The 27,009-nt window shown below is 36.0% G+C and overlaps 1 protein-coding gene across 1 annotated transcript; it reads right to left on the bottom strand.

The window, feature by feature from the left end:
* Positions 1 to 3,201: 3,201 nt before the first annotated feature.
* Positions 3,202 to 10,573, bottom strand: LOC116889049 (cilia- and flagella-associated protein 47-like). The gene is made up of 4 exons (XM_032890239.1): positions 10,481 to 10,573; positions 10,091 to 10,207; positions 4,260 to 4,394; positions 3,202 to 3,241 (listed from the first exon to the last, which is right to left on the bottom strand). Exons 1-4 carry the CDS (start codon positions 10,571 to 10,573, stop codon positions 3,221 to 3,223), a joined length of 366 nt encoding a protein of 121 aa, XP_032746130.1. The 3' UTR covers positions 3,202 to 3,220.
* Between the last annotated feature and the right edge of the window lie 16,436 nt (positions 10,574 to 27,009).

The following is a 27,009-nucleotide window of genomic DNA, read 5'->3' as shown; positions in this document are numbered from 1 at the left end:
AGAAACAGCAGTCAGTACTCTTAACCACTGAGTTGTCTCTCTTGTCCCAAAATTAGCTGTTTTATATTGCCAATTAAAGAGTAACTATAGAACTATAAATATTCTATTTCTCACTAAAAGTTTTTCACTATGCATCAATCAGTTTAAAAAATCAAACTCACATATTTAGTAATTATTGTAAATATTAAATGTCTAGTTTTATCAAGTTCAATAACTTAGAATATTTTTAAATACTTACTTTGGGGAAATTGTTATAACATTTCCTGTCTGAGCAAGACAGAAGTCATTAGCATCTCTTCCAACAATTGTAGCCGTATACACTAAAGTCTTCACGCTTGGATTTTTCAATAATATCTATGTAGATGTAAAAGATGGTACACAGAATATTAAAACCTACACAAAGACACCATTTCTTAGTTTTAACCCAGGAAGATAGACATTCTACACATGAAAACCCTCAATTTAATGTGTACTATTAATTAAAATATATAAAAGAGTATGTGAATTTATAAGTATGTAGGACAGGGTGTTGCTATATATAAAACAGGATGACCTGGAACTCATTCACTTCCACTTTCAACCTTCTGTGATTTAAAATATTAGTCATGAGTTAACATATCAACTACAGACGTGATGTTTAATACTAGTACCTCTATCTATTTTATGATTTATTAAATTAAAGAAAGCCTTCTAATAATTGTCATGATAATTCAAAGTCAAAAGTGTACGGACTGGTGATTCCACAGGTTCCAGTGGATAGGTCCAATCCCATTGTCAAAAAGGTGCTCCCAGATAAACTAAATTGGTCACAAAACTAAGGCAAAAGTCATCAATCGAGGAGGATTGATTGATGAGCATGAGGAAGGTTGAGAGGGTTGAAAATATATAAAAGTGGGAGTAGGGGGAAGACAAATTAGGATATATTATATTCATGTGTAAATTGTCCAAATAGTTAATAATATGTATGAGAAAAAAACAGCACACGCAAAACAGGACTCTGAGAAATCAGTTATTGTTCATGTCCTGGTCCGCTGGCCTTGATTTCTCACAATGTATTTATTTCATTATTTTGATTTCACTGCAAGCCTACAGAACATGTCCTCTGGTGTCACTTTTTTTCTCTACAAAATTTTTCTATGAGAGGCATCACAAGTCTTTGGCAATCTTGCCCAAGTATCAGTAAGGTTTTTCAATTTCTACATCAACAAATCAAGTGTATTAAGAAGAAAGAAGGGGATATTCTTGGTTGAATGCTAGTCCAGCCCCTTTGAGCTTAGGTGTAGCTTAGCCTCATCTTTTCAAACATGTAATCAAAACCACAATTTTAGAAAGATTCTGTTTAACTCACTTTATCCAAAATATTACACATTTGAAATCTAATCCTCATTCATAATAGAACAAACTCCTTATCCCCTAATCTTCCTCAGAAGATATTTTATTCTATTCTTGGCAAGAATGCTATAAAGATGAGTTAGCAAGAATTTTACTTTAATCCCAGTGGCTATGCTTAGTAAATCTTCATTCATTGGTCATACTTTTAACTCCTTGGTTACAAATCCTTATTTTTTTATTTTTATATTCAGAGTTATTCTCAATAACCTACAATGACAATTTTATAAAAATTTAGATTAACATTTTAAGCAAGTCCTGTATAAGTCTGCCTCATTATTTTAAGCAAGTGCCATGAATATGTTTCTTTAATAACATGCAAGGAAGTTACAGAAAGTATAGATGTAGAATGGAGACAATATTCAGTATAAGGTATTACTGGACAATGGTTAATCCCAAGGAAAAGTCCAGGTATTTGAAAAGTGAAACGATTGTAACACATCCAAAACCTCACATTCCAATACCTCACAAAGAATATGGAAAAGATCTAAAGAAGAAAATTATTATCTTAGTTCAGTAAAAAAAAAATGGTAACTAATAGAATAAGTGTATTAATGCAAATCAATTTCTTTTGGTGTACCATTTTACAGTGAATGAATGTATACATGTATGTATGTATGTACATTTCAAGTATTTATATAGAAAATGCTTTTTGATCCCAGAATATAAGTAACATTTTCTTTTTAGAAGAAAACATAGAGTGTTACATTGTAAACTGCAAATGTTTTATAGTTCTGGGACTTTCATACCTCTCCCTGGCATCTTAATGATGACAAGTATATTCAGTATTTTACAAGAGACAGAGGACACAAAGGTGTTCAATTAATTTGCACCATATTGTTCATTTCGATTTTCTGATCATTTTTTTTAAAAAGAAAGTTCAATTACATGTGAATAATCACAGTAAATGACTGCAATCTGTTTTTATCTGTTTTTACTGCTTTTAATATGCTATGATTTCCTATCTGACACATGAATAGAAACTTCTGTGTGAATTTCTTTTTTTAAAGATTTATTTACTTTATGTACATGAGAACACTGTAGCTGTCTTCATACATAACAGAAGAGGACATCAGACCCCATTACACATGGTTGTGAGCTACTATGTGGTTGCTGGGAATTGAACTCAGGAACTCTGGAAAAGCAGTCAGTGCTCTTAACCTCTGAGCTATCTCTCTAATTTGGAAATGGAGATGGATTAATGAAGGTTACATTAGATCACTTTAACATTATTATTTAAAGTAGTGACTCATACAAGGATAGCTAAAATTCTTAGTAATTTCAAATTTTGGTTTTTTTTTCTTTTTTTTCCGGAGGTGGGGACCGAACCCAGGGCCTTGTACTTGCTAGGCAAGTGCTCTACCACTGAGCTAAATCCCCAACTCTTCCACTGAGCTAAATCCCCAACCCTTGTTATTTTTTAAATTGAAATTTATACTTAAGTTCTATATAGCACTGATATTTAATTATTGTTGTTTCTTAAAAATTACCCGATATTTGTAAAAGCAATCTTGCATATTGATTCTTGACTAAAATGCATATATAAATATTATTTTTAGTAAATATATACATAAGATATTAGGTTCTTATGTTAATGGACTATAATTTTAAGATATTAATTCATAGTTATTTAATCACTAGCTAATATTAGACTGGGCATTCAGACAAATGGATGATAATATGCTGAAAATATTTAAAGATCTGGGTACTATCTGTTCCTACACAAACATAGTAAAAAAGGAAAGCATTTAATTTATTATAATATTAACCTTGTCCTTAGTCCTCAAAATCCTATTCTTGACAAATACATGGTCAATCACTTAGCATCTTCTCAATACATAGTCACTACTTTCTGGAAGAAGAAACAAGGGCTGGTTAGATATGAAAAGGTAAAGATATTTGCAGCCAAGCCTGCAAACTAGAGTTTCATCTGTGGGAACCATGCAACAGAAATAGATGACCAAATCCCATAGCTGTTTTCTGACTTCCAAACACACATAAGAGCACACATGTATACACAAATATAAATATGTACACACATACACTAACATAAACACAGAAAGTGAGAATAAGAGGAAACAAGAAGTCTGAAGAGATAAAAACATGACACAAAAAATAAATGCACAGAAAATTGTTGAGACTGTTTAGTTCCTTAAAATTTGAACAAGACACTTCTAAATTACGATTTATTTTCTAGGCAAAAAATCTCAAGGGCAATTATATTTATTAGCCAACATCCTTCACTAATATAGCATTTAGAGAATTACTAAGATGAACACTCCTGAAAAATTACATTTATACTTATTTTGTTCTGACAAAGAATTAAACAAATCAAATTAAACAAGAGGTAACATTCCAATTCTAATGAATATTGAAAAGCAGCCTTGCTTTTCTATCTTCCAAACTGAGCAATCTATATTTTGATTTAAAAATACCTGAAATTTTCTAATAATTAACTAAATACTTACAAACTACCAGTCAAATCTTATCTTTAAAGATAAATTCTAGAGGACTAGAAAGTATAGTATTCCATTATATTCCACCCCAAATTAATATAAAGAGAAATACATAAAATTGGCTGAGAAACAGCAAATATGAATCCTCTCAAAATGTTAAACTTGCACATGGAAAAATATAATTCTCTGTAAACCACAAAAGATAAAGCAATCATTTTACAGGAAGTGATGATTATTAACTGAAATTATCCATTTTTCTTCTTTTATTAGAAGAAAATAATTGACAAAGTTTACTCAACCTTAGTATAACTACATCACAAAGGCATTTGTTTTAATTTTATTTAAAAGAAACAAACATCTAAAACACTCAACTATTTCACTATATATAAGTGTTAGTTCTAAAGGTACTCTTACCTGTCCCACTACAACATCATATAGAGTACAAGTGAATGGGACCACTTTCTTGGGGAGGTATGTAGGGAGCCTCTCATACATGTAAACACAGAGCATTAGCATCAGAATTGGGTTTGGATCACAGATGTCGATGGCCTAGGTTCACAAAAGAAAGACATAAGTAGTAGGATGTATGGATAACGTACAAGGAGTAAATGAAGGATAACAGTTACTAAATTATATCAAACCACTCATAAGTGTTTCAATTGAACAATGGAATGGAAATGTTGACATAAAAACAAAATAATATACTTAATGGGAAGATGGAAAACACCAACACAAGGGAAACCATACCCTAGAAAAAGCAAGAAAGCAATCTTCTCTCAAAGAGTCCAAAAGAAGATAACCACACAAACATAATCTACCTCTAACAACAAAAATAACAGAAAGCAACAATCACTTTTCCTTAATAGCTCTTAACATCAATGGAATCAATCCCCAATAAAAAATAAAAAAACAAACTAACTTACTGGAAATGTAAACAGGACCCAGCATTTTGCTGCATACAGGAAACGTACCTCCCCGACAAAGGTAGACACTACCTCATAGTAAAAGACTAGAAAAACTTTTCTGAGCAAGTGACCCTCAGAAACAAGCTGGAATAGCCATTCTAATATGAAATACAATCTACTTTCAACCAAAAGTCATCAAAGAAGATAAAAAAGGACACTTTAAACTTGTCAAAGGAAAAATCTGAACATCAACAGTACAAATAAAAGGGTACCCACATTCCTACATTCTCAAAAGAAAGCTTACTAAAGCTCAAAGTACACAAGGCACCTTACAAAACACTAGTGGGAAACTTCAACACCCCACTCTTCTCAATGGACAGATCATGGAACCAAAATAAATGACTACATAGGGAAAATAAAAAAAAGTTATGAAGCAAATGGTTCTAAAAGGTATCTATAGAACATTTCATGCTCAAACAAAAGAATATACCTGATTCTCAGCACCTCATGATACCTTCTCCAAAACTGACCATATAATCAGTCTCAAAACAGGCCTTACCAGATACAAAAAGACTGAAATAATCCCATGCATCCTATGAGATCATCATGGACTAAGACTGGTCTTCAATAACAAGAAAAACAACAGAAAGCCCACATAAACACATGGAAGCTGAACAACTCTCTACTCAATGATGACTTGGTCAAAGAAGAAACATTAAGACAGAAATTAAGGACATTTAGAATTTAATGAAACAAGGCAATAACATACCAAAAATATAAGGAAGACAATGAAAGCAGTGATAAGTGGAAAACTCATACCTCTGAGTATCTCCAAAAAGAAACTGGAAATAACAAACACTAGCAATTTGACAATATACCTGAAAGCTCTAGAACAAAAATAAGCAAATACACCCAAGAGGAGTAGACTGCAGCAAATACTCAAACTCAGGGCTGAAATCAACCAAATAGAAACAACAACAACAATAACAGCAACAACAACAATAACAGCAACAAGAACAACAATAACAACAGCAAAAACTATATGAACACTAAACAAAACCAGGAGCTGGTTCTTTGAGAAAATCAACAGGATAGATAAACCATTAGCCAAACTATCCAGAGGGGAGAAAGACATTATCCAAATTAACAAAATAGAAAGGATAAGGGAGACATGATGACAAAATTCAAAATTCAACAAATCATACTACAAAGACTATATTCAACAAACCTGTAAAAATTGTCTAAAATAGTAACAATTCTCTAGACAGATATCGGTACCAAAATTAAATTAAGGACAATATAAAACACTAAACATTCTCATAATTCCTAAAGAAATAGGAACCAGTCATTAAAGTCTACAACCAAAAAGGTTTCCAGGACCAGATGGTTTCTGTAGCATTCTATAAGATATTCTAGAAGACTAACAAAATACTATTCAACCTCCCTATAAATAAAAGGAAACAGAAGGAAACACTATCCAATTCCTTCTCTGAAGACACAATTATGCTTATACCTAAACCACACAAAAACCCAACCAAATTCACTTATGAATACTGATGCAAAAATACTCAATAAAATTTGTGCAACACGAATCCAAGAACACATCAAAACAAATCATCCATCATGATCAATTAGGCATCATCCCAGGGATGCAGGGATGGTTCAGTATACAGAAATCCATAAATGTAATCCAGTGTATAGTCAAACTGAAGGAAAAAAACCACATGATCATTTCATTAGATGCAAAGAAAGCATTTGACAAAATTCGACACCCTTTCATGATAAAAGTCTTGGAAAGATCAGGAATTCAAGGCCCATAACTAAACATAGTAAAATAAATATACAGTAAGCAGATAGCCAACATAAATCTAAATGGAAGAAACTTGACTTAATCCCACTAAAATGAGGGACCAGATAAGTCTGCCCACTCTCTCCCTACTTATTCAATATAGTATTTGAAATTCTAGCCAAAGCAATTGAACAACAAAAGGAAGACAAATGAATACAAATTGGAACGGAAGAAGTTAAAATATTACTATTTGCAGATGATTTTAAGGGACCCCAAAAATTCCACCAGAGAACTCCTACAGTTGATAAACAAATTCAGCAATGTGGCTGGGTATAAAATTAACTCAAGCCTTTCTCAACTCAAGAGGATAAATAGAGTGAGAAAGAAATTAGGGAAATGACAACCTTTATGATAGTCACAAATAATATAAAATATCATGGTGTGACTATAACCAAGCAAGTAAATGATCTGTAGGAGAAGAACTTAAAGTCTCTGAAGAAAGAAACGAAGATCCCAGTAGACGGAAAGATCTCCCATGCTCACTGGCAGGATTAATATAGTAAAAATGTCCATTTTGACAAAAGCAATCTATAGAGTCAATACAATCCCCATCAAAATTCCAATACAATTCTTCGTAGACCTAGAAAGAGCAATTTACAAAAAACATGTGTAATAACAAAAAAACCCAGGATAGTAAAAAACTATTCTCAACAATAAAAGAATCACCATCCCTGACCTCAATCTGTATTACACAGCAATAGTGCTAAAAACTGTATGGTACTGGTACAGAGACTGGCAGGTAGATCACTGCAATAGAATTGAAGACCAGAAATGAAACCACAAATTTATGGTCACTTGATCATTGACAAAGGAGCTAAAACCATACAGTGGACATAAAAACAGCATTTTTAATATATGGTGCTGGTTCAACTGGAGGTAAGCACTTTAAAGAATGCAAATTGATCCATTTTAATTACTTTGTAAAAAGCTCAAGTCCAAGTAGAACAAGGACCTCTACCTAAAACCAGATACATGGAAACTAATAGAAGAAAAAGTGGGGAAGTGCCTCGACCACATCAGCACATAGAAAAATTTCCTGAACAAAACGCCAATGGATTATGCTCTAAGATCAAGAATTGACAAATGGGACTTCATAAAATAGCAAAGCTTCTGTTAGTTAAAGTAAACTGTCAGTAGGACAAATTGGCAACCAACAGATTGGGAAAAGAACTTTAACAATTATACATTCAATAGAGGGCTAATGTTTAATGTATATAAAGAATTCAAGAAGTTAGACTCCAGAGAGTCAAATGACCCTATTAAAAAATGGGGTACAGAGCTAAACAAAACATTCTCAGCTATGGAATAATGAATGGCTGAGAAGTACCTGAAGAAATATTCAACATCCTTAGTTATCAGGGAAATGCAAATTAAACAACTCTGAGATTCTACCTCACACCAGTCAGAATGGCTAAGATCAGAAACTCAGGTGACAACAGATACTGGCTAGGATGTGGAGAAAGAGGAACACTCCTCCATTGTTGGTGGGATTGCAAACTGGTGCAACCATTTTGGAAATCAGTCTGAAGGGTCCTCAGAAAATTGGATATTGAACTACCTGAGGACCCAGCTATACTTCTCCTGGGCATATACCCAATGCTCCAACATAAAACAAAGACACATGTTCCACTATGCTTCTAACAGTCTTATTTAGTAGCCAGAAGCTGGAAAGCATTCAGATGCCCGTCAACAGAGGAATGGATACAGAAAATGTGATATATTTACACAAGGGAGTACTACTCAGCTTTCAAAAACAATGACATCATTAAGTTCATAGGCAAATGAATGGAACTATCATCCTGAGTGAGGTACCCCAATCACAAAAATACACACATTAGGTATGCACTCACTGATGAGTAGATATTAGCCCAGAAGTTCGGATTACCCAAGATACAATTCACAGACAACATGAAGCACAGGAAGGATGACCAAAGTGCAGATGGTTTAGCCCTTCTTAAAAGGGGGAACAAAAATATTCATAGGAGGGGATATGGAGAAAAAGATTGGAGCAGAGACTGAAGGCATGTTCATTCAGAGCCTGTCCCATCTGGGGATCTAGACCATATATAAATACAGTCACCATAATTAGACAATATTGATGAAGCCACGAAGTGCATGATGACAGGAGCCTGATATATCCATCTCCTGAGAGACTCAGTCAGACTGTGACAAATACAGAGGCAAATGCTAGCAGCAAACCATTGAACTGAAAATGGGGTCCCAGTTGGAGGAATTGCAGGAAGGATTCAATGAGCCGAAGGAGCTGACAACACCATAAAAACAGCAATACCAAGCCAACCAGAGCTCACAGGGACTAAACCACTACTCGTAGAGTACACATGGCTCAACTGCACGTAACAGCAGAGGATGGCCTTGCTGAGCACCAGTAGGAGAGAAGCCCTTGTTCCTGCCAAGGCCAGACCCCCCAATGTAGGGGATTGTCAGGGCTGTGAGGCAGGAAGGGCAGGTGGTTGGGGAGGGAGAACACCCTTATAGAAGAAAGGGAGGGGGATGGGATAGGGGGCTTATGGATGGGAAATCAGGTAATGGAATAAAATGGGAAATGTAAACTAAAATATCTTTTAAAAATGTTAAATGTTAAAATGTTAACCCATGCTATAAAATTACAGGTTTTTATTTCTATAATACAACATGGCAATTCTTTATTTAATTTTATTACATTCAAATTTCTGACATATATCTATGCTTATGTCTCTAATACAAAACTTTAAGAAGGCAAATCTATCTACAGAACAAAATTCTTAGTTGGTATTTTATTCTGACACTTTTTCTCTTTCTCTCTCTAGTTGGTTCACACCATTTCCTTGAGGCAACAATAAAAAATGATGTCTCTTTTTGACTAATCCAAATCCAATTGAATCAACTAAGACAGCTGGTATTTACAATGTTAGGTAGAATAGATTTGATCACAGTGATTTCTTCCTTCATCTGACTTTTGTTACATTTTAACATTCCTATTAATATTTATCTACATATGACCATTATTTTATAATGCACATATATTTTAATGATTCATGTAATCTAAGTAACAAATTATATATTTTATCTTCTCCTACCAACAAGTAACAGAGGGTACAGAATATAAGAACATAGCATGTATTTTTTATTATCATCAGTGAAAATTTGGTATGAAATGCCAAACAGAAACCTTACTTTCAGGTCAATGTGTGTGTGTGTGTGTGTGTGTGTGTGTGTGTGTATACAGTTTTATTCCAAAATAAAGTTTTTTCATGTCCAGATTCTAAAACTGATTCTAAAACAGTACGATTATATATAATATCAAACAATTACTTAGTTTTTAAATATCCAGCGCATTAATTGGTAGGCATATATGAATTTCCATAGTTCAACTCAGAAAACATAAGCCTAAAATTAAATTTAAATATGTAAGCACATGGATAGTATAAATGAGCAAATTAAAGAAATAAAATGCATAAACTTTGAAAGCACTTAGATATGAAGGTACTGACCTGTATGTTTAAATCAAATCCAATTTCACGAAGACTGTTTATAATAATCAAGCAATTGTGCAAAAATTGTTCTGGACGTTTTGGTCGTGTGTACATATTTATAAAATAAGACTCAATCTGGAAGTTAAAGCAAATAGAGCTTTAATTAATGGAATAAAAACAGATAAATGTAGGTTTTCTTTATAGTACCACAAAGGATAATTTGGATTTTAGCATGTGAAACAGAATAATGTATCAACACTTAAGTATAAACAACAAGTCAATGGTAAGTAGTAGCATTAATGTTTTTGAGTCACTACTAAGGCATTTAAAAAGGCAGTTGACAGAAAATCATAACCAATAACTATTGTTATTCAGAAGACTACCACTAGACAATGAAGTAACTCTTACCAAAAATGGGCAGTATGCTGCCAGCTGTGTAGCAAACACAAGGCCATCAAGAAGGTCTGAGTCAAAATTCACTATCCATCTTTCAGGTGGCATATCTAAGGAAAAGAAATATATCATTTTTAAATTTTTGAAATATAATATAACAATTTGAAGAAAAACAAAACTATGCTCTTATTTTTAAAATATGGTTTTCATGAATAATAGGTATGATGGTTTCCTTTGGTAGTGTTGCCCATTCGGGGAAGAGTATCTACACTGGATTGGCTATGGGACTATCTCTGCATATAGAAATATTTTAGTTACATTAACTGATGTGTTTAACTATGGCAGACACCCTTCTCTTACTAGAGTCCTAATCTGTGTTTGAGTAATGTATGCGTACACTCCTTTCTCTCAGCTCTTGGCTATAGATGTAATGTGAGTAGCAATTTGGTGTTCCTGCCTTGAATTATCAACAATAATGACTAATCCATTATTATAAGCTGAAATAAATATTTTTCATTCCTAAGTTGCTTTTAGTCAAGTATTTTATTATAGCAACAGAAATGAAACAAAGCATTATAAAATATATCCATTTGGTTTAAAAATAACTGTGAATTGTGTCTTATTTCTGCATGAGCAACTATGAAAAACACTGTTTTATGTACTAATAAATAGAAATCTGATATTATGGCATTACTCAGTTTTCCTTCCCTTGCCCTGCTTTGCTTCTCTCCCTCCCTCCCTCCCTCCCTCCCTCCCTCCCTCCCTTCTCTCTCCCTTCCTCTCTTCCTTACTTTTTTCCTTCCTTCCCACTTTTTATAAAGAGCCTCATGAATGTGTCCCAGGGTAAACTATCTATGTAGAAGAAGTTAACTTTGAAGTCTGATTCTACTTCCTCTACTGGTGAAGTACTAGGCTTTCAGACTCATGCCACCACATCATTCTGTATGCATTGTTCAAATGTTTAACAAAGGATGAAGAACATGTAAGGGTACTCAGGCTCAAATGGCATGCTATTCCTTGTAATCTATGGTATTAACAAAATAATAATAATAAAAACCTCTCAAGTTCCAAAGGGATTACTATACTATAACTAATAAGTTAAAAGTATCTGGGCATCAGGCATTTATCGGAAAAACTATCCAAAATTTGGTGGTGATCTCACCACTAAATTAGACAAAATTCATTGCTATTGTTGAATAGATTTTTCTTCATTTTCAAACTTTCCAAAAACGCAAAGATTCCCAATAGCTTTTTAAACACTAGTATTTGCGATCCAATTGAATAAAGGTAAACATTAGCGATATGCTTCAAATCCTTCACTCATTCCTATTTTCCACGAAAATTTTAGAAATGAGAAAAGCTATGTTCAGAACACATTTCTGTTATTTCCACAAGTCAGAATTAAATTACAACTGAAAGTAGAATACTTGATTTCTCATGGACCACAGATAATCAATATACATTACAGAAACTGGTAGTACTCTTTCACCTGCAACTTCACTATTAAATATTTTGGGAAGATTTCTATACCATTATTCCCTTTAATATTACTTGAGAAAATACAGAGTAACAGAAATCTTCATCTAATACAGAATAATGATAATTTAAATATATTTTCAATTCTACACCTTGAAGTATAACTGACAAATAATATTATATTCATGTTAAATGGATATGGTAATTTGGTTTATGTGGACTTCTTGCAGTGCCTCCTAAAATCAACCTAGGTGGGAACTTTCCATAGTTAACCATTATATGTGTATATGTTTATGTTATTAAATGAAAGTAATTCTCTTAATTTGCAACCCATATTTTCCAATAAAACTAATTTGCTTTTAGTTTTCTATGAACTGGAAGCAGTGTTATATTTGATCTGATAACAACAACTTGCTAGCCACTGACACTTAATAATGGATGAGTCAGTTAGTTGTGGAGATAGATTTCATTTACCAGATATCAAATTCTCACATAAGAGTTCACTTGTCAGTATTTGGCATTTATTTTAAACCCACTAATGTCTCTAAAATTCCTCAGTGAAGTCTAACTCTGAGAAGTTAGTACTGGAGATGCAGTACACAACAGAAGGGAATGATAGTAGAAACAGGTGGTGGCTTGTCACACTGCCTCCACAGTCAGAAAGCTGAGAACAAGACTACTAGTTCTCAGTATGCTTTTTATCCTAGGAAAAGGACTGGTGATACCAGAATATTTTTATAACCTTAATTAATCTAATATACATAATTCTTCAAAGGCATGCCCAAAATTTTGTTTCTTAGATGATTTTAGGCTCCATCAAGCTATTAATCGGTAGCAATTCCTGCATACCCATCTCTTGTAAACATAACACTTATAAGCACTTATCTTCTACTTTTGACTCTAGTTACATAACTATCTTATAATGTAAAATGCATTCAGTCCATCATGAAAATAACAATATTTTTAATATCTAATATGTTTCGAACATGTAAGGGTCAAGTTAAATCTAAGACTCAGGCACTCTCTTAAATATGAGCTCAGTTGTAATCAAGGTTTCATTTCATAGTTTCATACAATGTCCTCTCAAATCCTCCTTGCAAACACTCTAACCCTTCCACATATTGTCCACTCTTAGTAGCTTTCTGAAAGCATGGCCCAAGACTAAATGACTCTTCAACCTTACCTTGTTCATACCTACCACCACAGTACAACAACAACAACAATAACAACAACCTGTGCAACCTGTGAAGATACCTGTGACAACTGGAAATGTGGCCTGCTACCCCAATAGGAACCACAATGCCATAGGCCTTTTTATGTCTTTCATGGTGATCGTGAGGAAGCATTTCCCTAGGAGGTTACATTGGAAAAGGGATTTCACTGCTGGGGATTCTCAGTTCAGGCTCTCTCCCTTCAGACAAATGAATTTCGATGCTCTCAAGATGGATCCATTCATGGAGGGAATCTTACCTTCCTGGCATCTTTCCTATGCTCTACATTTAAATGTCTGTTTTTTTTCCTCACCAGACATCCAATTGTGGTCTCTGGGAGATTCATTCTTCCTTGCTGGTATATACTTGACTTTTACTAGATATCTAACAACCTTATTTCTTAACGGTTTCAAGTTATGTCTAAAAACAATATATCCAGGTTATTATATAATTTTTTCCTGTACCAACTTGAATATACCCTGCAAATAGAGCATTCAGGGGAATATAAAAAAATCAAACTTTTTGTCTAGCTTTTGCTATTTTAAGTGTAGAAGCTTCCCCAACCCCCAGATCTTTTCTTGTACCTGCAGAAAACACTGGTACAAATGCAGTTTTGTTTGTTTTTCTAATCCTTCACAACATTGAAATTGCTTTGATATAAAAATGATTTGTCAAATACTAGCAAGCATGGACCTTTGCTACTCAAGTATGGCTTTGAGGAAGAAGAAGAACTGCATTGTGGGACAACGTTGAGAAGAGGAGAAACAAACTTCAATAAAACTTTCTATACTTTGATTCCATGCCTGTGCATTGTCTTTTATGTAAGAGGCTACTGGGAAAATGTCATTACAGTGTACATTAGGCTTAGGTATATCAAAGATTTCTCGTGCTTTTATGATAGCTCTTTTGATATAGGTTATTCTTTCTTCTATATTCTAAGGTTTTATACAAAAAGCAGCTAAGTTGAAGGAGTAACACTGGCATACAAAATCTCTGGGGAATCAACAGCTTTATCTAGTCTTCAGTTCTCAGAAATAAACAGTTAAAATGTTACTAGATACATTTAAATTAAAATTTACTTTGAGTTTCTATTTTCATCCAGTTTAACAATATTTTATTTAAAATAGTCTTCTTAAAATGGAAATAAACCCAGGTAGTAGTGCCTTTAATCCCAACATTCAAGAGGTAGAGGCGGATGGGACTATGAGTTCCAGGCGAGCCTATTCTACATAGGGTATTACAAAAAAGGCAAGGCTACATAGAGAAACCCAGTCTAGAACCTGCATCACCCTCCTGCCAAAAAAGAAAAAAAAAACATTGGTACAAAATAATATGAAAAAAAAAATAATATACTTTTTCAAAATATTGAATCACTTAATGTCAAAAAATATTAATACACTTATTTTAATGAATATTAGAATTTGTAAATTAAATCTATTTTAGATTTCAAGATCATTTTGTCAGGTTTAGTGAGAAAAACACACGTAACATATTTTCAACCACATTATTATACAACTAATTGTTACTAAGTATATTTACATTATAAAATCACTATTAAGAAAATTCTGATTATATTAAGTATGAGAATATATATACAAGTATTTGAGGTATGGTATGGTTTTTTAAAAAACTTGAATATAATATGTGATTATCAAATCAGGGTGATTAGTATATTCAACACTCAAACATGTATTGTTGCTTTCTATGGAGAATACTCAACATATCTCTTCTAGTTATTTAAAAAAACATTTTATTGGCTCCTTGCTCCCAAACCCCATGGGAGAGAGATCTCATTGCCCAGATAGGTGGACACTCCTGAGACTACAGGGCAGGAGAAACAGCGAGTACTGTACACCCTTGCCCATATCCCTGCCCCAAGAGCAAACTGTATAGGGCCTATAGGAACGGAAGATCGGGGCACTCAAGCTGCAGGTCCCCTGAGGTCCAGACTGTACCCAGATCTGAAGGGACACTGTCAAACAGCTCCCTGCACCCAAATCCAGTGGGAGGGAGAGCTAGACATTCAGAGGGGCAGACACGCCTGGGAAGCCAGAGGAGACTACTCTCTGCCCACATTTCTGACTATAGAGGAAAACTCCTAGTGCCATCTGGGTCCCCTGTGCACAGGGACCCAAGAGAAGGCAGGGCAGGCCCTTCTGGTTGCTGCCCTCACAGAGAGCTGAAACCAGGCATCACGGAGAGACTTCAGGCCTAAGACAAGAGGTAAAACCGACTTTTCTGCTCCAAGTGACCTGCCTGGTGGACTCAGGACATATGCCTACAAGAGCAGCTGAAGACCGGTGACAGAAAGGACTGCATGCCTGAAAGCAGAACACTCTGTTCCCATAACTGGCTGAAAGAAAACGGGAAACCAGGTCTACAGCACTCCTGACACATAAGCCTATAGGAAGGTCTAGCCACTGTCAGAAATAGCAGAACAAGGTAACACCAGAGCAAAATAATGGTGAGAGGCAAGCGTAGGAACCCAAACAACAGAAACCAAGACAACATGGCATCAAAGGAGCTCAAATCTCCCACCAAAGCAAAGACTGAATATCCAAACACACCAGAAAATAAAGATCAAGAGGTTAAATCACATTTGATTATGACGATGGAGGACTTCAAGAAAGACATAAAGAACTCCCTTAAAGAAATGCAGGAAAACACAAATAAACACCAGAAGCCTTTAGAGAAGAATCAAAAAAATCGGGGAAAGAATTACAGGAAAACACAATCAAAGAGGTGAAGGAATTAAAAATGGGAATAGAACCAAAAAAGAAAGCAAGAAGGGAAATATCCCTGCATATAGAAAACCAATGGAAGAGACAAGGAGCTGCAGATACAAGCATCACCAACAGAATACAAGAGATAGAAGAAAGAATCTCAGGAGCAGAATATTCCATAGAAAACATCGACACAACTGTCAAAGATAATATAAAACAGATAAAACTACTGGCCCAAAACATACAGGAAATCCAGTAAACAATGAGAAGATCAACCCTGATGATAATAGATATAGAAGACAGTGAAGACTCCCAGCTCAAAGGACAAGTAAATATATTCAAAAAATCATAGAAGAAAACTTCCCTAACCTAAAGAAAGAGATGCCCAAAAACATACAAGAAGCCTACAGAACTCCAAATAGATTGGACCAGAAAAGAAACACTCCCGTCACATAACAGTCAAAACACCAAATGCACAAAACAACCAAAAATATTAAAAGCAGTAAGGGAAAAAGGTCAAGTAACAAATAAAGGCAGACCTATCAGAATTGTACCAAACTTCTCACCAGAGACTATGAAAGCCAGAAGATCCTAGACAGCTGTCATACCGACCCTAATAGAACACAAATGCCAGCCCAGGTTATTATATCCAGCAAAACTCTCAATTAACATAGATGGAGAAACCAAGATGTTCCATGACAGAATCAAATTTACACAATATCCTTCTACAAATCCAGCCCTACAAAGGATAATAAATGGTAATGCCCAACAGAAGCAGGCAAGCTACACCCTAGAAAAAGCAAGAAGCTAATTATTTTGCAACAAAACAAAGAGAAGACAAGCACATAAACATAATCTCATCTCCAAATACGAATATAACAGGAAACAACTATCACTATTCCTCAATATCTCTCAATATTAATGGACTCAATTCCCCAATAAAAAGACACAGATTAACAAACTGGATAAGCAATGAGGATCCAGCATTTTCCTGCCTACAGGAAACACACCTGGAAGACAAAAGACAGACACCACCAGGGTAAAAGGCTGAAAACAACTTTCCAAGCAAATGGTCAGAAAAGAAGCAAGCTGGGTAGTTATTCTAATATTAATGAATCAATTTTAACTAAAAAGTCATCAAAAAGATAAAGGACCTTCATTCATCAAAGAAAATCCACCAAGATGAACTCTCAATCCTAAATATTTATGCTCCAAGTACAAGGATACAAATACATAAAAGAAACCTTTACTAAAAACTCAAAACACACATTGCACTTCACACAAAAATAGTAAAAGATTTTAACACCCCATTCATCAATGGACAGTTCATGGAAACAAATTTAAACAGAACATAGACAGAATAAGAGAAATCATGAACCAAATGGACTTAACACAGATTATAGAACATTCTATCCCTAAACAAAAAGGATATACATTTCACAATTTCATGGTACTTTATCAAGGTTGACCATATAATCCATTCATAAACAGGCATCAAACAGATACAGAAAAATAGAAAATAATTCTAATGTGTCCTATCAGACCACCACAGGCTAAAGCTGGTCTTCAATAACAATAAGGAAACAACGCCCACAAATACATGGAAGTTGAACTATGCTCTACTCAATGAAAACCTGGTCAAGGATGAAATAAAGAAAGAAATTAAAGATGTTTTAGAATTTAATGAAAACAAAGGTACAACATCCAAACTTAAACTTGAAAGTTTGCTAAGTGAAACCTATAGCTCTGAGTGCCTGAAAGAAACAGGAGACAACATATGTCAGCAAGCTTGGACAGCTCACCCAAAAAGCCCTCTAGTGAAAAAGAATCAAATACAGACAGGAGGATTAGAAGGCAGGAAATAATAAAACTCAGAGCTGAAATCAACCAAGTAGAAACAAAAAGGACCATAGAAAGAATCAATAGAACCAAAAGTTGGTTCTTTGAGAAAATCAACAAGATAGATAAACCCTTAGCAAGACTAACCAGAGGACACAGAGAGTGTGTCCAAATCAACAAAATCAGAAATGAAAAGGGAGACATAACTACAGATTCAGAGGAAATTCAAAAAATCATCAGATCTTACTATAAAAGCCTATATTCAAGAAAACTTGAAAATCTGCAGGAAATGGACAATTTCCTAGAGAGATACCAGGTACAAAGTTAAATCAGGAATAGATAAATACATTTAAACACCATGACTCCCTAGGAAATGAAGCAGTAATTCAGGTCTCCCAACCAAAAGGCCCAGGTCCAGGCGGGTTTAGTGCGAAATTATCAGACCTTCTTAAAGACCTCATACAATACTATCAAACTATTACACACAAAATTAAACAGATAGAGCACTACCAAATTCTTCCTATGAAGCTTCAATTACTTGTATACCCTAAACCACACAAAGACTCAACAAAGAAAGAGTACTTCATACCAATTTCCCTTATCAATATCGACGCAAAAATACTCAATAAAATTCTCGCAAACCGAATTCATGAGCACATCAAAACAATCATCCATCATGATAAAGTAAAGTCCATGGATGCAAGGACGGTTTAATATAGAGAAAACCATCAACGTAATCCACTATATAAACAAACAGAAAGAGAAAAACCACATGTTCATTTCATTAGATGCTGAGAAAGCATTTGACAAAATTCAACACCTCTTCATGATAAAACTCCTGGAACGGACATGAATTCAAGGCCCATACCTAAACAAAGTAAAAGCCATGTACAGCAAACCAGTTGCTAACATTAAACTAAATGGAGAGAAACTTGAAGAAATCCCACTAAAATCAGGGACTAGAAAAGGCTGCCCACTCTCTCCCTACTTATTCAATATAGTTCTTGAAGTTCTAGCCAGAGCAATCAGACAACAAAAGGAGGTCAAGTGGATACAGATCGGAAAAGAAGAAGTCAAAATATCACTATTTGCAGATGATATGATAGTATATTTAAGTGATCCCAAAAGTTCCACCAGAGAACTACTAAAGCTGATAGACAACTTCAGCAAAGTGGCTGGGTATAAAATTAACTCAAATAAATCAGTAGCCTTCCTCTACACAAAAGAGAAACAAGCCGAGAAAGAAATTAGGGAAATGACACCCTTCATAATAGACCCAAATAATATAAAGTACCTCGGTGTGACTTTAACCAAGCAAGTAAAAGATCTGTACAATAAGAACTTCAAGCCTCTGAAGAAAGAAATTGAATGAGACCTCAGAAGATGGAAAGATCTCCCATGCTCATGGATTGGCAGGATTAATATAGTAAAAATGGCCATTTTACCAAAAGCGATCTACAGATTCAATGCAATCCCCATCAAAATACCAATCCAATTCTTCAAAGAGTTAGACAGAACAATTTGCAAATTCATCTGGAATCACAAAAAACCCAGAATAGCTAAAACTATCCTCAAAATAAAAAAGGACTTCAGGAGGAACCACTTGCGAGAACTCAACTGATACAGAGCAATACTTTATTTAAAAATTGCATAGGTATTGGTACAGAATGACAGATAGACCAGAGAACATAATTGAAGACCCAGAAATGAACCCACACACCTATGGTCACTTGATTTTTGACAAAGGAGCCAAAACCATCCAATGGAAAAAAGATAGCATTTTCAGGAAATGGTGCTGTTCAACTGGAGGACAGTATGTAGAAGAATGCAGATTGATCCATGCTTATCACCCCATACAAACTTTTTTAAGTCCAAGTGGATTGACCTCCACATCAAACCAGACACACTCAAGCTAATAGAAGAAAAATTAGGGAAGCATCTGGAACACATGGGCACTGGAAAAAATTTCCTGAACAAAACACCAATGGCTTATGCTCTAAGATCAAGAATCGACAAATGGGATCTCATAAAACTGCAAAGCTTATGTAAGGCAAAGGACACTGTGGTTAGGACAAAACGGCAACTGCGATTGGTAAAAGATCTTTACCAATCCTACAACTGGATAGAGGGCTTATATCCAAAAACATACAATGAACTCAAGAGCGTTAGGGCAGGAGACAAACCACCCTATTAAAAATGGGGTTCAGACCTAAACAAAAAGAATTCACAGCTGAGGAATGATGAATGGCTGAGAAAACCTAAAGAAATGTTCAACATCTTTTAGTCATAAAAAGGAAATGCAAATCAAAAACAACCCTGAGATTTCACCTCACACCAGTCAGAATGGTTAAAATCAAAAACTCCTGACACCAAGATGCTGGTGAGGATGTGGAGAAAGAGGAATAACTCCTCCATTGTTGGTGGGATTACCGCACACTGCACAACTATTCTGGAAATAAACTGGGTTCCTCAAGAAAAAATTGGATATTGACTTCATTGAGGGACTCAGCTATACCTCTCTTGGGCATATACCCAAAAGATGCCCCAACATATAAAAAAAGACACGTGCTCCACTATGTTCATCGCAGCCTTATTTATAATTGCTAGAAGCTGGAAAGAACCCAGATGCCCTTCAACAGAGGAATAGATACAGAAAATGTGGTACATCTACACAATGGAATATTACTCAGCTATCAAAAACAATGACTTTATGAAATTCATAAGCAAAGGGATGGAACTGGAAAATACCATCCTGAGTGAGGTAACCCAATCACAGAAAAACACACATGGTATGAACTCATTGCTAAGTGGATGTTAGCTCAAATGCTTGAAGTACCCTAGATGCACAGAACACATGAAACTCAAGAAGGATGACCAGAATGTGAATGCTTCACTCCTTTTTTATAAGGGGAACAAGAATATCCTTGGGAGGAAATAGGGATGCAAAGTTTAGAACAGAGGCTGAAGGAAGCATTCAGAGCATGCCCTACATGTGGCCCATATATATACAGCCATCAAACTAGATAAGATGGGTGAAGCAAAGAAGTGCAGGCCGACAGGAACCGGATATATATCTCTCCTGAGAGACACAGCCAGAATATGGCAAATACATAGGCGAATGCCAGCAGCAAACCACTAAACTAAGAACGGGATCCACCCCCCCCCGTTGAAGGATTCAGAGAAAGTACTGAAAGAAAATGAGGGGGCTTGAGACCCCATATTAACAACAATGCCAACTAATCAGAGCTTCCAGGGACTAAGCCACTACCCAAAGACTATACATGGACTGAACCTGGGGCTCCAACTGCATAGGTAGCAAATGAATAGCCTAGTAAGGGCACCAGTGGAAGGGGAAGCCTGTCTGCCAAGACTGAACCCCCAATGAACAGGATTGTTGGGGCAGGGCTGTAAATGCAGGAGGGAGGATAGGGAGGGATCAAGCATATAGAAGCTGGAGGGGAGGTGTTAGGGATGATCATGACCTGGAAACTGGGAAAGGGAATAACAATTGAAATGTAAATAAGAAATAACCAATTTAACAAAGATGTAGAAGAAAAAGAATGATAATTTTAGGAAAAAAAATTTTATTAAGAAAATGCATTGCACACTAAAACAATTTAACAATTTAACAATTTAATCAGTGGTTGAGGAATTCTGATACCAGTGAGTTTCTCTATTGTATTTTTCCATCTTCCATTATTGAAATAAACAAATTTGATACTTTTTACTATGAATCTATATTTCAAGGCATGTGATTAATGCAAAATCAAAACCTTTATGCTCTTAAATCTAGGCAAATAGGTCTGCTGTTAAGAGCATTTGTTGTTCTTCTAGAAGACATGGGTTGAATTAGCAGCACCCAATGTGTGATACACAACTGATTTTAACTCTAGTTTTAAGAAATCCAATGGAACCTTCTGATTTTGATGGGCACTAGGTATATAAATACATGATCCACATAGATGAATACCGGCAAACTTTCATACATAAAATGAATAAATCTCAAAATAAAATTAAAATATATGCTCTGTTGTTCATTCCTGTGTGCTGTGAAATAGCAGTCTTTCATAGTCAAAAACTAGGTTCGAGAACTAAACAGAGAATTCACAACAGAGAAATTTCTAATGGCTGTGAGGCATTTAAAGAAATGTTCAAAGTCCTTAGTCATCAGGGAAATGCAAATCAAAATTACTCTGAGATTCCACCTCAAGACAGAATGACTAAGATCAAAAACTCAGGTGACAGCACATGTTAGTGAGGCTGTGGAGAAAGAAGAACACTCCTCCATTGCTGGTGAGATTGCAAACTGGTACAACCATTCTGGAAATCAATCTGGAGGTTCATCTGAAAATTGGAAATACATCTGCCTGAAGACACAGCAATACCACTCTTAAGAATATAATCCAATAAGAAGCCCCACTATGACACAGGGGCACATGTTCCACTACATTCATAGTGGCCTTATTTGTGATAGCCAGAAGCTGGACACAACCCAGATGTTCCATGACAGAAAATGGATAGAAAATATGTGTTTATTTAAACAATGTAAATACTATTTCTAGTTAAGAACGAGGACATCATAAGTTTGCAGGCAAATGAATGGAACTAGAAAATATCATCCTGAATGAAGTAACTCAGACCCAAAATGACATTCATGGTATGTACTCAATAATAAGTGGATATTAGCCAAAAAAAAAAGATTACCCAGGAAACAATATACAGAAATCAAGAAGATTAACAAGCTGAAGGGTCCAAGTAAGGATGCCTCAATCCCACTTGGCAGGGAGAAGAAAGCTATCGAGGGATGGAGGGACCTGGGTGGGAAAGGGGACAGGAAGGGAATGAGGGGGACATGATCAGGTATTGGCTGGGGTGAACAGAACTGAAGCCCTGAGGGCCAGCAGAAAGAATGGAAACAGGCAATCTAGGGAGGTAAGAGTCGGGGGACCCTCTAGAATGTACCAGAGACCTGGGAGATGAGAGACTCAGGATGCAAAGGAAGGGACCTTAGATGAAATGCCTAGAGTGGAGAGAGGGACCTTGTGGCTCCCATCTACAGTAGACAGACTGGGCATCAACTGGAGGGATGAGGTTGCCATCCAACAGTCAAAAACTCTCACCCAGAATTGTTCCTTTCTGAAAGAACTGCAGGGACAAAATGGAGAAGAGCCTGAGGAAAAGAGATCCATCAACAGCCCCAAATTGGGATTCAGCTCAAGGGGAGGCCCCAAGAGGAGGCCTGACACTATTACTGATGCTATGGTGTGCTTACAAACAGGAACCTAGCATAGCTGCCCTCTGAAAGACCCAACAAGCAGCTGAAAGAGTCAGATGCAGATATTTAAACCCAACCAATGGACAGAAGCTGGTGACACCTATGGTAGAATTAGGGAAAAGCTGGAAGAGCAGAGGAGGAGGTTGACCCTGTAGGAGGACCAGCAGTCTCAACTAACTTGTAGCCCTGAGATCTCTCAGACACTGGGCCACAAACCAGGCAGCTACACCAGATGATATGATGCCCTAACACATATGCAGCAGAGGACCACTAGGCCTGGATTCAGTCAGAGGAAGATGTACTTAACCCTCAAGAGACTTGAGGCCCCAGGGAGTGGGAAGGTCTGGTAGGGTATGTGTTGGGGTGTGGGGACTTATTCTTGGAAAAGGGGTAAAGTGGTATGGGTTGTAGAACAGTCAGAGTGTGTACCAGGAGAAGGATAAATTCTGTACTGTAAAAAATATTAAAAAATAAAAATAATAAATAAATTGATAATCTTTAAAATATAAAATAAAATCACCCATATTGTATGATCATGCCAGTGGATATAAACAAAAAAAGCTAATTCAATTATCAGTAATACCAGCAACGTAAAAATAAAATGAAAAAATAAATAAAAGAAAAATGAAAAACCAAAAAAAAAAAAAAAAAACATGACTGCAAATGACCTATTAAAAATTTAAAAAAGTGTGGCAGGACCTGAATAATGCTCTCAAAAGAAAGGAAACATGGCTAAGAAATACCTCAAAAAGTGTTTATTATCTCTAGGGAGTAGAGAAATTAAAATATCTTTGTGATTTTGTCAATCTGAATGGCAAAGATCAACAAAACAGCCCCCAAAGACTAGACCAGTAGCCAGAGTATACAGCGAGGGATCCATGGTTCCACATACATATATAGCAGAGGATGGCATTGTCATACATCAGTGCGAAGAGAGGCCTTTTGTCCTGTGGAAGTTTGATAGCCCAGCATAGGAAGAGGCTGGAGTGGTGGGGTGCCAGAGGTTAAGTGGGTGGGGGGGGGAGCAAACTCATAGAGGCAAAGAGGAGAGCTAAGAGGTGGACATGGGATGAGGGGTTTGTGGAGGGTTAACTGGGAAGTGGGATATCATTTGAGATGTAAAGGTATGGAATGAATAATAGTTTTTTAAAAAAGCTGAAAATGGTACTGGAAAATGAGAATGGGCATTCCCTATTGATATGATTGTAAACTGCTGAGGCAACTATGAAACTCTGTGGAGACCTCTCAAAAACCTAGAAGAGAATCTACCATATAACCTAGCTATAGCACTATGTGGAATAAGCCCAAAGGACTTGACAGCCTACTCATCAGATATTTTTTCATTGCTCCTCTATTTACAATAGCTATGAAATTGAAACAACTTCATATATGAATTGTTAATGAAAATGTGGCACATATATATGTCCATATATATACATATATATATATGTGTGTGTGTGTATATATATATATATATATATATATATGCTCCACATCTTCAGAATTGCATACAAATTCTAGAATAAATGCAGAAACTAGGAAAGATGAAAACAATCATTGCTTGTGTAGGGGTTGTGGGCACAATACAGAGAGGAATACCAGGGTATAAGAGATCTGATTAAAGAAATGAGAAATGGGATGATACGAATTGGGAAGAGGAAGATATTTTATAGAAAATCGAGGGAAGAGGGTAAAATAAGAATAAGGATGTCTAAAAATGTCTTAAGGACTCTTATTAGCTATATCAAAAACTATAATATACATGCCTGTGCATGAAAAAACATGTAGAGTTAAAATATGATTTCTTCATCTAAGGCTGACAACATTCCCTTTAGTGATGCGAAAGACTTAACAACTCCAATCCAGGCATGAGAAACTTTCTTTTGCATTATTGCTTAGGGATGTACAAGAAACTCCAAAACACACAGACTATTGCCATTGCAATTGGTTGTCTCCTCAAAGTGAAATAGGTGAGTTCCTACTTCTTAAGATACCAAGTACTTTGTATATTTTGGATATAAGGCCTCTATCTGTTGTAGGATTGGTAAAGATCTTTTCCCAATCTGTTGGTTGCCGTTTTATCCTAACCACAGTGTCCTTTCCCTTACAGAAGCTGTGCAGTTTTATGAGATCCCATTTATCGATTCTTGATCTTAGAGCATAAGCCATTAGTGTTTTGTTCAGGAAATTTTCTCCAGTGCCCATGTGTTTGAGATGCTGCTCTAGTATTTCTTCTATTAGTTTGAGTGTATCTGGTTTGATCTGGAGGTCCTTGATCCACTTGGACTTAAAGCGTTGTACAGGGTGATAAGCATGGATCGATCTGCATTCTTCTACATGTTGACCTCCAATTGAACCAGCACTATTACCTGAAAATGATATCTTTTTTCCATTGGATGGTTTTGGCTCCTTTGTCAAAAATCAAGTCACCATAGGTGTGTGGGTTCATTTCTGGGTCTTCAATTCTGTTCCATTGGTCTATCTGTCTGCCTCTGTACCAATACCATGCAGTTTTTATCACTATTGCTCTGTAATACTGCTTGAGTTCAGGGATAGTGATTCCCCCAGAAGTCCTTTTATTGTTGAGGATAGTTTTAGCTATCCTGGGTTTTTTGTTCTTCCAGATGAATTTGCAAATTGTTCTGTCTAACTCTATGAAGAATTGGGTTGAAATTTTGATGAGGATTGCATTGATTCTGTAGATCGCTTTTGGTAAAATGGCCATTTTTACTATATTAATCCTGCCAATCCATGAGCATGGGAGATCTTTCCATCTTCTGAAGTCTTCTTCAATTTCTTTCGAAGGAGACAAATAACCCTATTAAAAATGGGGTTCAGAGCTAAACAAAGAATTCACAGCTGAGGAATTCCGAATGGCTGAGAAACACCTAAAGAAATGTTCAACATCTTTAGTCATAAGGGAAATGCAAATCAAAACAACCCTGAGATTTTACCTCACACCAGTGAGAATGGCTAAGATCAAAAACTCAGGTAACAGCAAACGCTGGCCAGGATGTGGAGAAAGAGGAACACTCCTCCATTGTTGGTGGGATTGCAGACCGCTACAACCATTCTGGAAATCAGTCCGGAGGTTTCTCAGAAAATTGGACATTGAACTGCCTGAGGATCCAGCTATAGCTCTCTTGGGCATATACCCAAAAGATGCCCCAACATATAAAAAAAAGACACATGCTCCACTATGTTCATAGCAGCCTTTTTTTATAATAGCCAGAAGCTGGAAAGAACCAAGATGCCCTTCAACAGAGGAATGGATACAGAAAATGTGGTACATCTACACAATGGAATATTACTCAGCTTTCAAAAACAATGCCTTTATGAAATTCATAGGCAAATGGTTGGAACTGGAAAATATCATCCTGAGTGAGGTGACCCAATCACAGAAAAACACACATGGTATGCACTCATTGATAAGTGGCTTTTAGCCCAAATGCTTGAATTACACTACATGCCTAGAACACATGAAACTCAAGACGGATGATCAAAATGTGTATGCTTCACTCCTTCTTTAAAAGGGGAACAAGAATACACTTGGCAGGGAATAGAGAGGCAAAGATTAAAACAGACACAGAAGGAACACCCATTCAGAGCCTGCCCCACATGTGGCCCATACGTATACAGCCACCCAATTAGACAAGATGGATGAAGCAAAGAAGTGCAGGCTGACAGGAACCGGATGTTGATCTCTCCTGAGAGACACAGGCAGAATACAGCAAATACAGAGGCGAATGCCAGCAGCAAACCACTGAACTGAGAACAGGACCCCCGTTGAAGGAATCAGAGAAAGAACTGGAAGAGCTTGAAGTGGCCTGAGACCCCATATGAACAACAATGCCAAGCAACTAGAGCTTCCAGGGACTAAGCCACTACCTAAAGACTATACATGGACTGACCCTGGACTCTGACCTCATAGGTAGCAATGAATATCCTAGTAAGAGCACCAGTGGAAGGGGAAGCCCTTGGTCCTACTAAGACTGAACCCCCAGTGAATGTGATTGTTGG

This window comes from Rattus rattus, chromosome X (genome assembly GCF_011064425.1).
Source record: "Rattus rattus isolate New Zealand chromosome X, Rrattus_CSIRO_v1, whole genome shotgun sequence".
NCBI classification, from domain to species: Eukaryota; Metazoa; Chordata; class Mammalia; order Rodentia; family Muridae; genus Rattus; species Rattus rattus.
Note: the sequence above shows the minus strand (reverse complement) of the source record. Positions and strands in the feature narration are given on the sequence as shown.

Excerpts from the sequence above, each read along its gene's own strand:
- LOC116889049 (XM_032890239.1), bottom strand. The coding sequence starts at position 10,573 with ATGCCACCTGAAAGATGGATAGTGAATTTTGACTCAGACCTTCTTGAT. Across the intron at positions 4,395-10,090 it reads GATTTGATTTAAACATACAG|GCCATCGACATCTGTGATCC; the intron begins GTCAGTACCTTC and ends TTGTGAACCTAG. Across the intron at positions 3,242-4,259 it reads ATGATGTTGTAGTGGGACAG|AAAGTAGTGACTATGTATTG; the intron begins GTAAGAGTACCT and ends TTCTTCTTCCAG.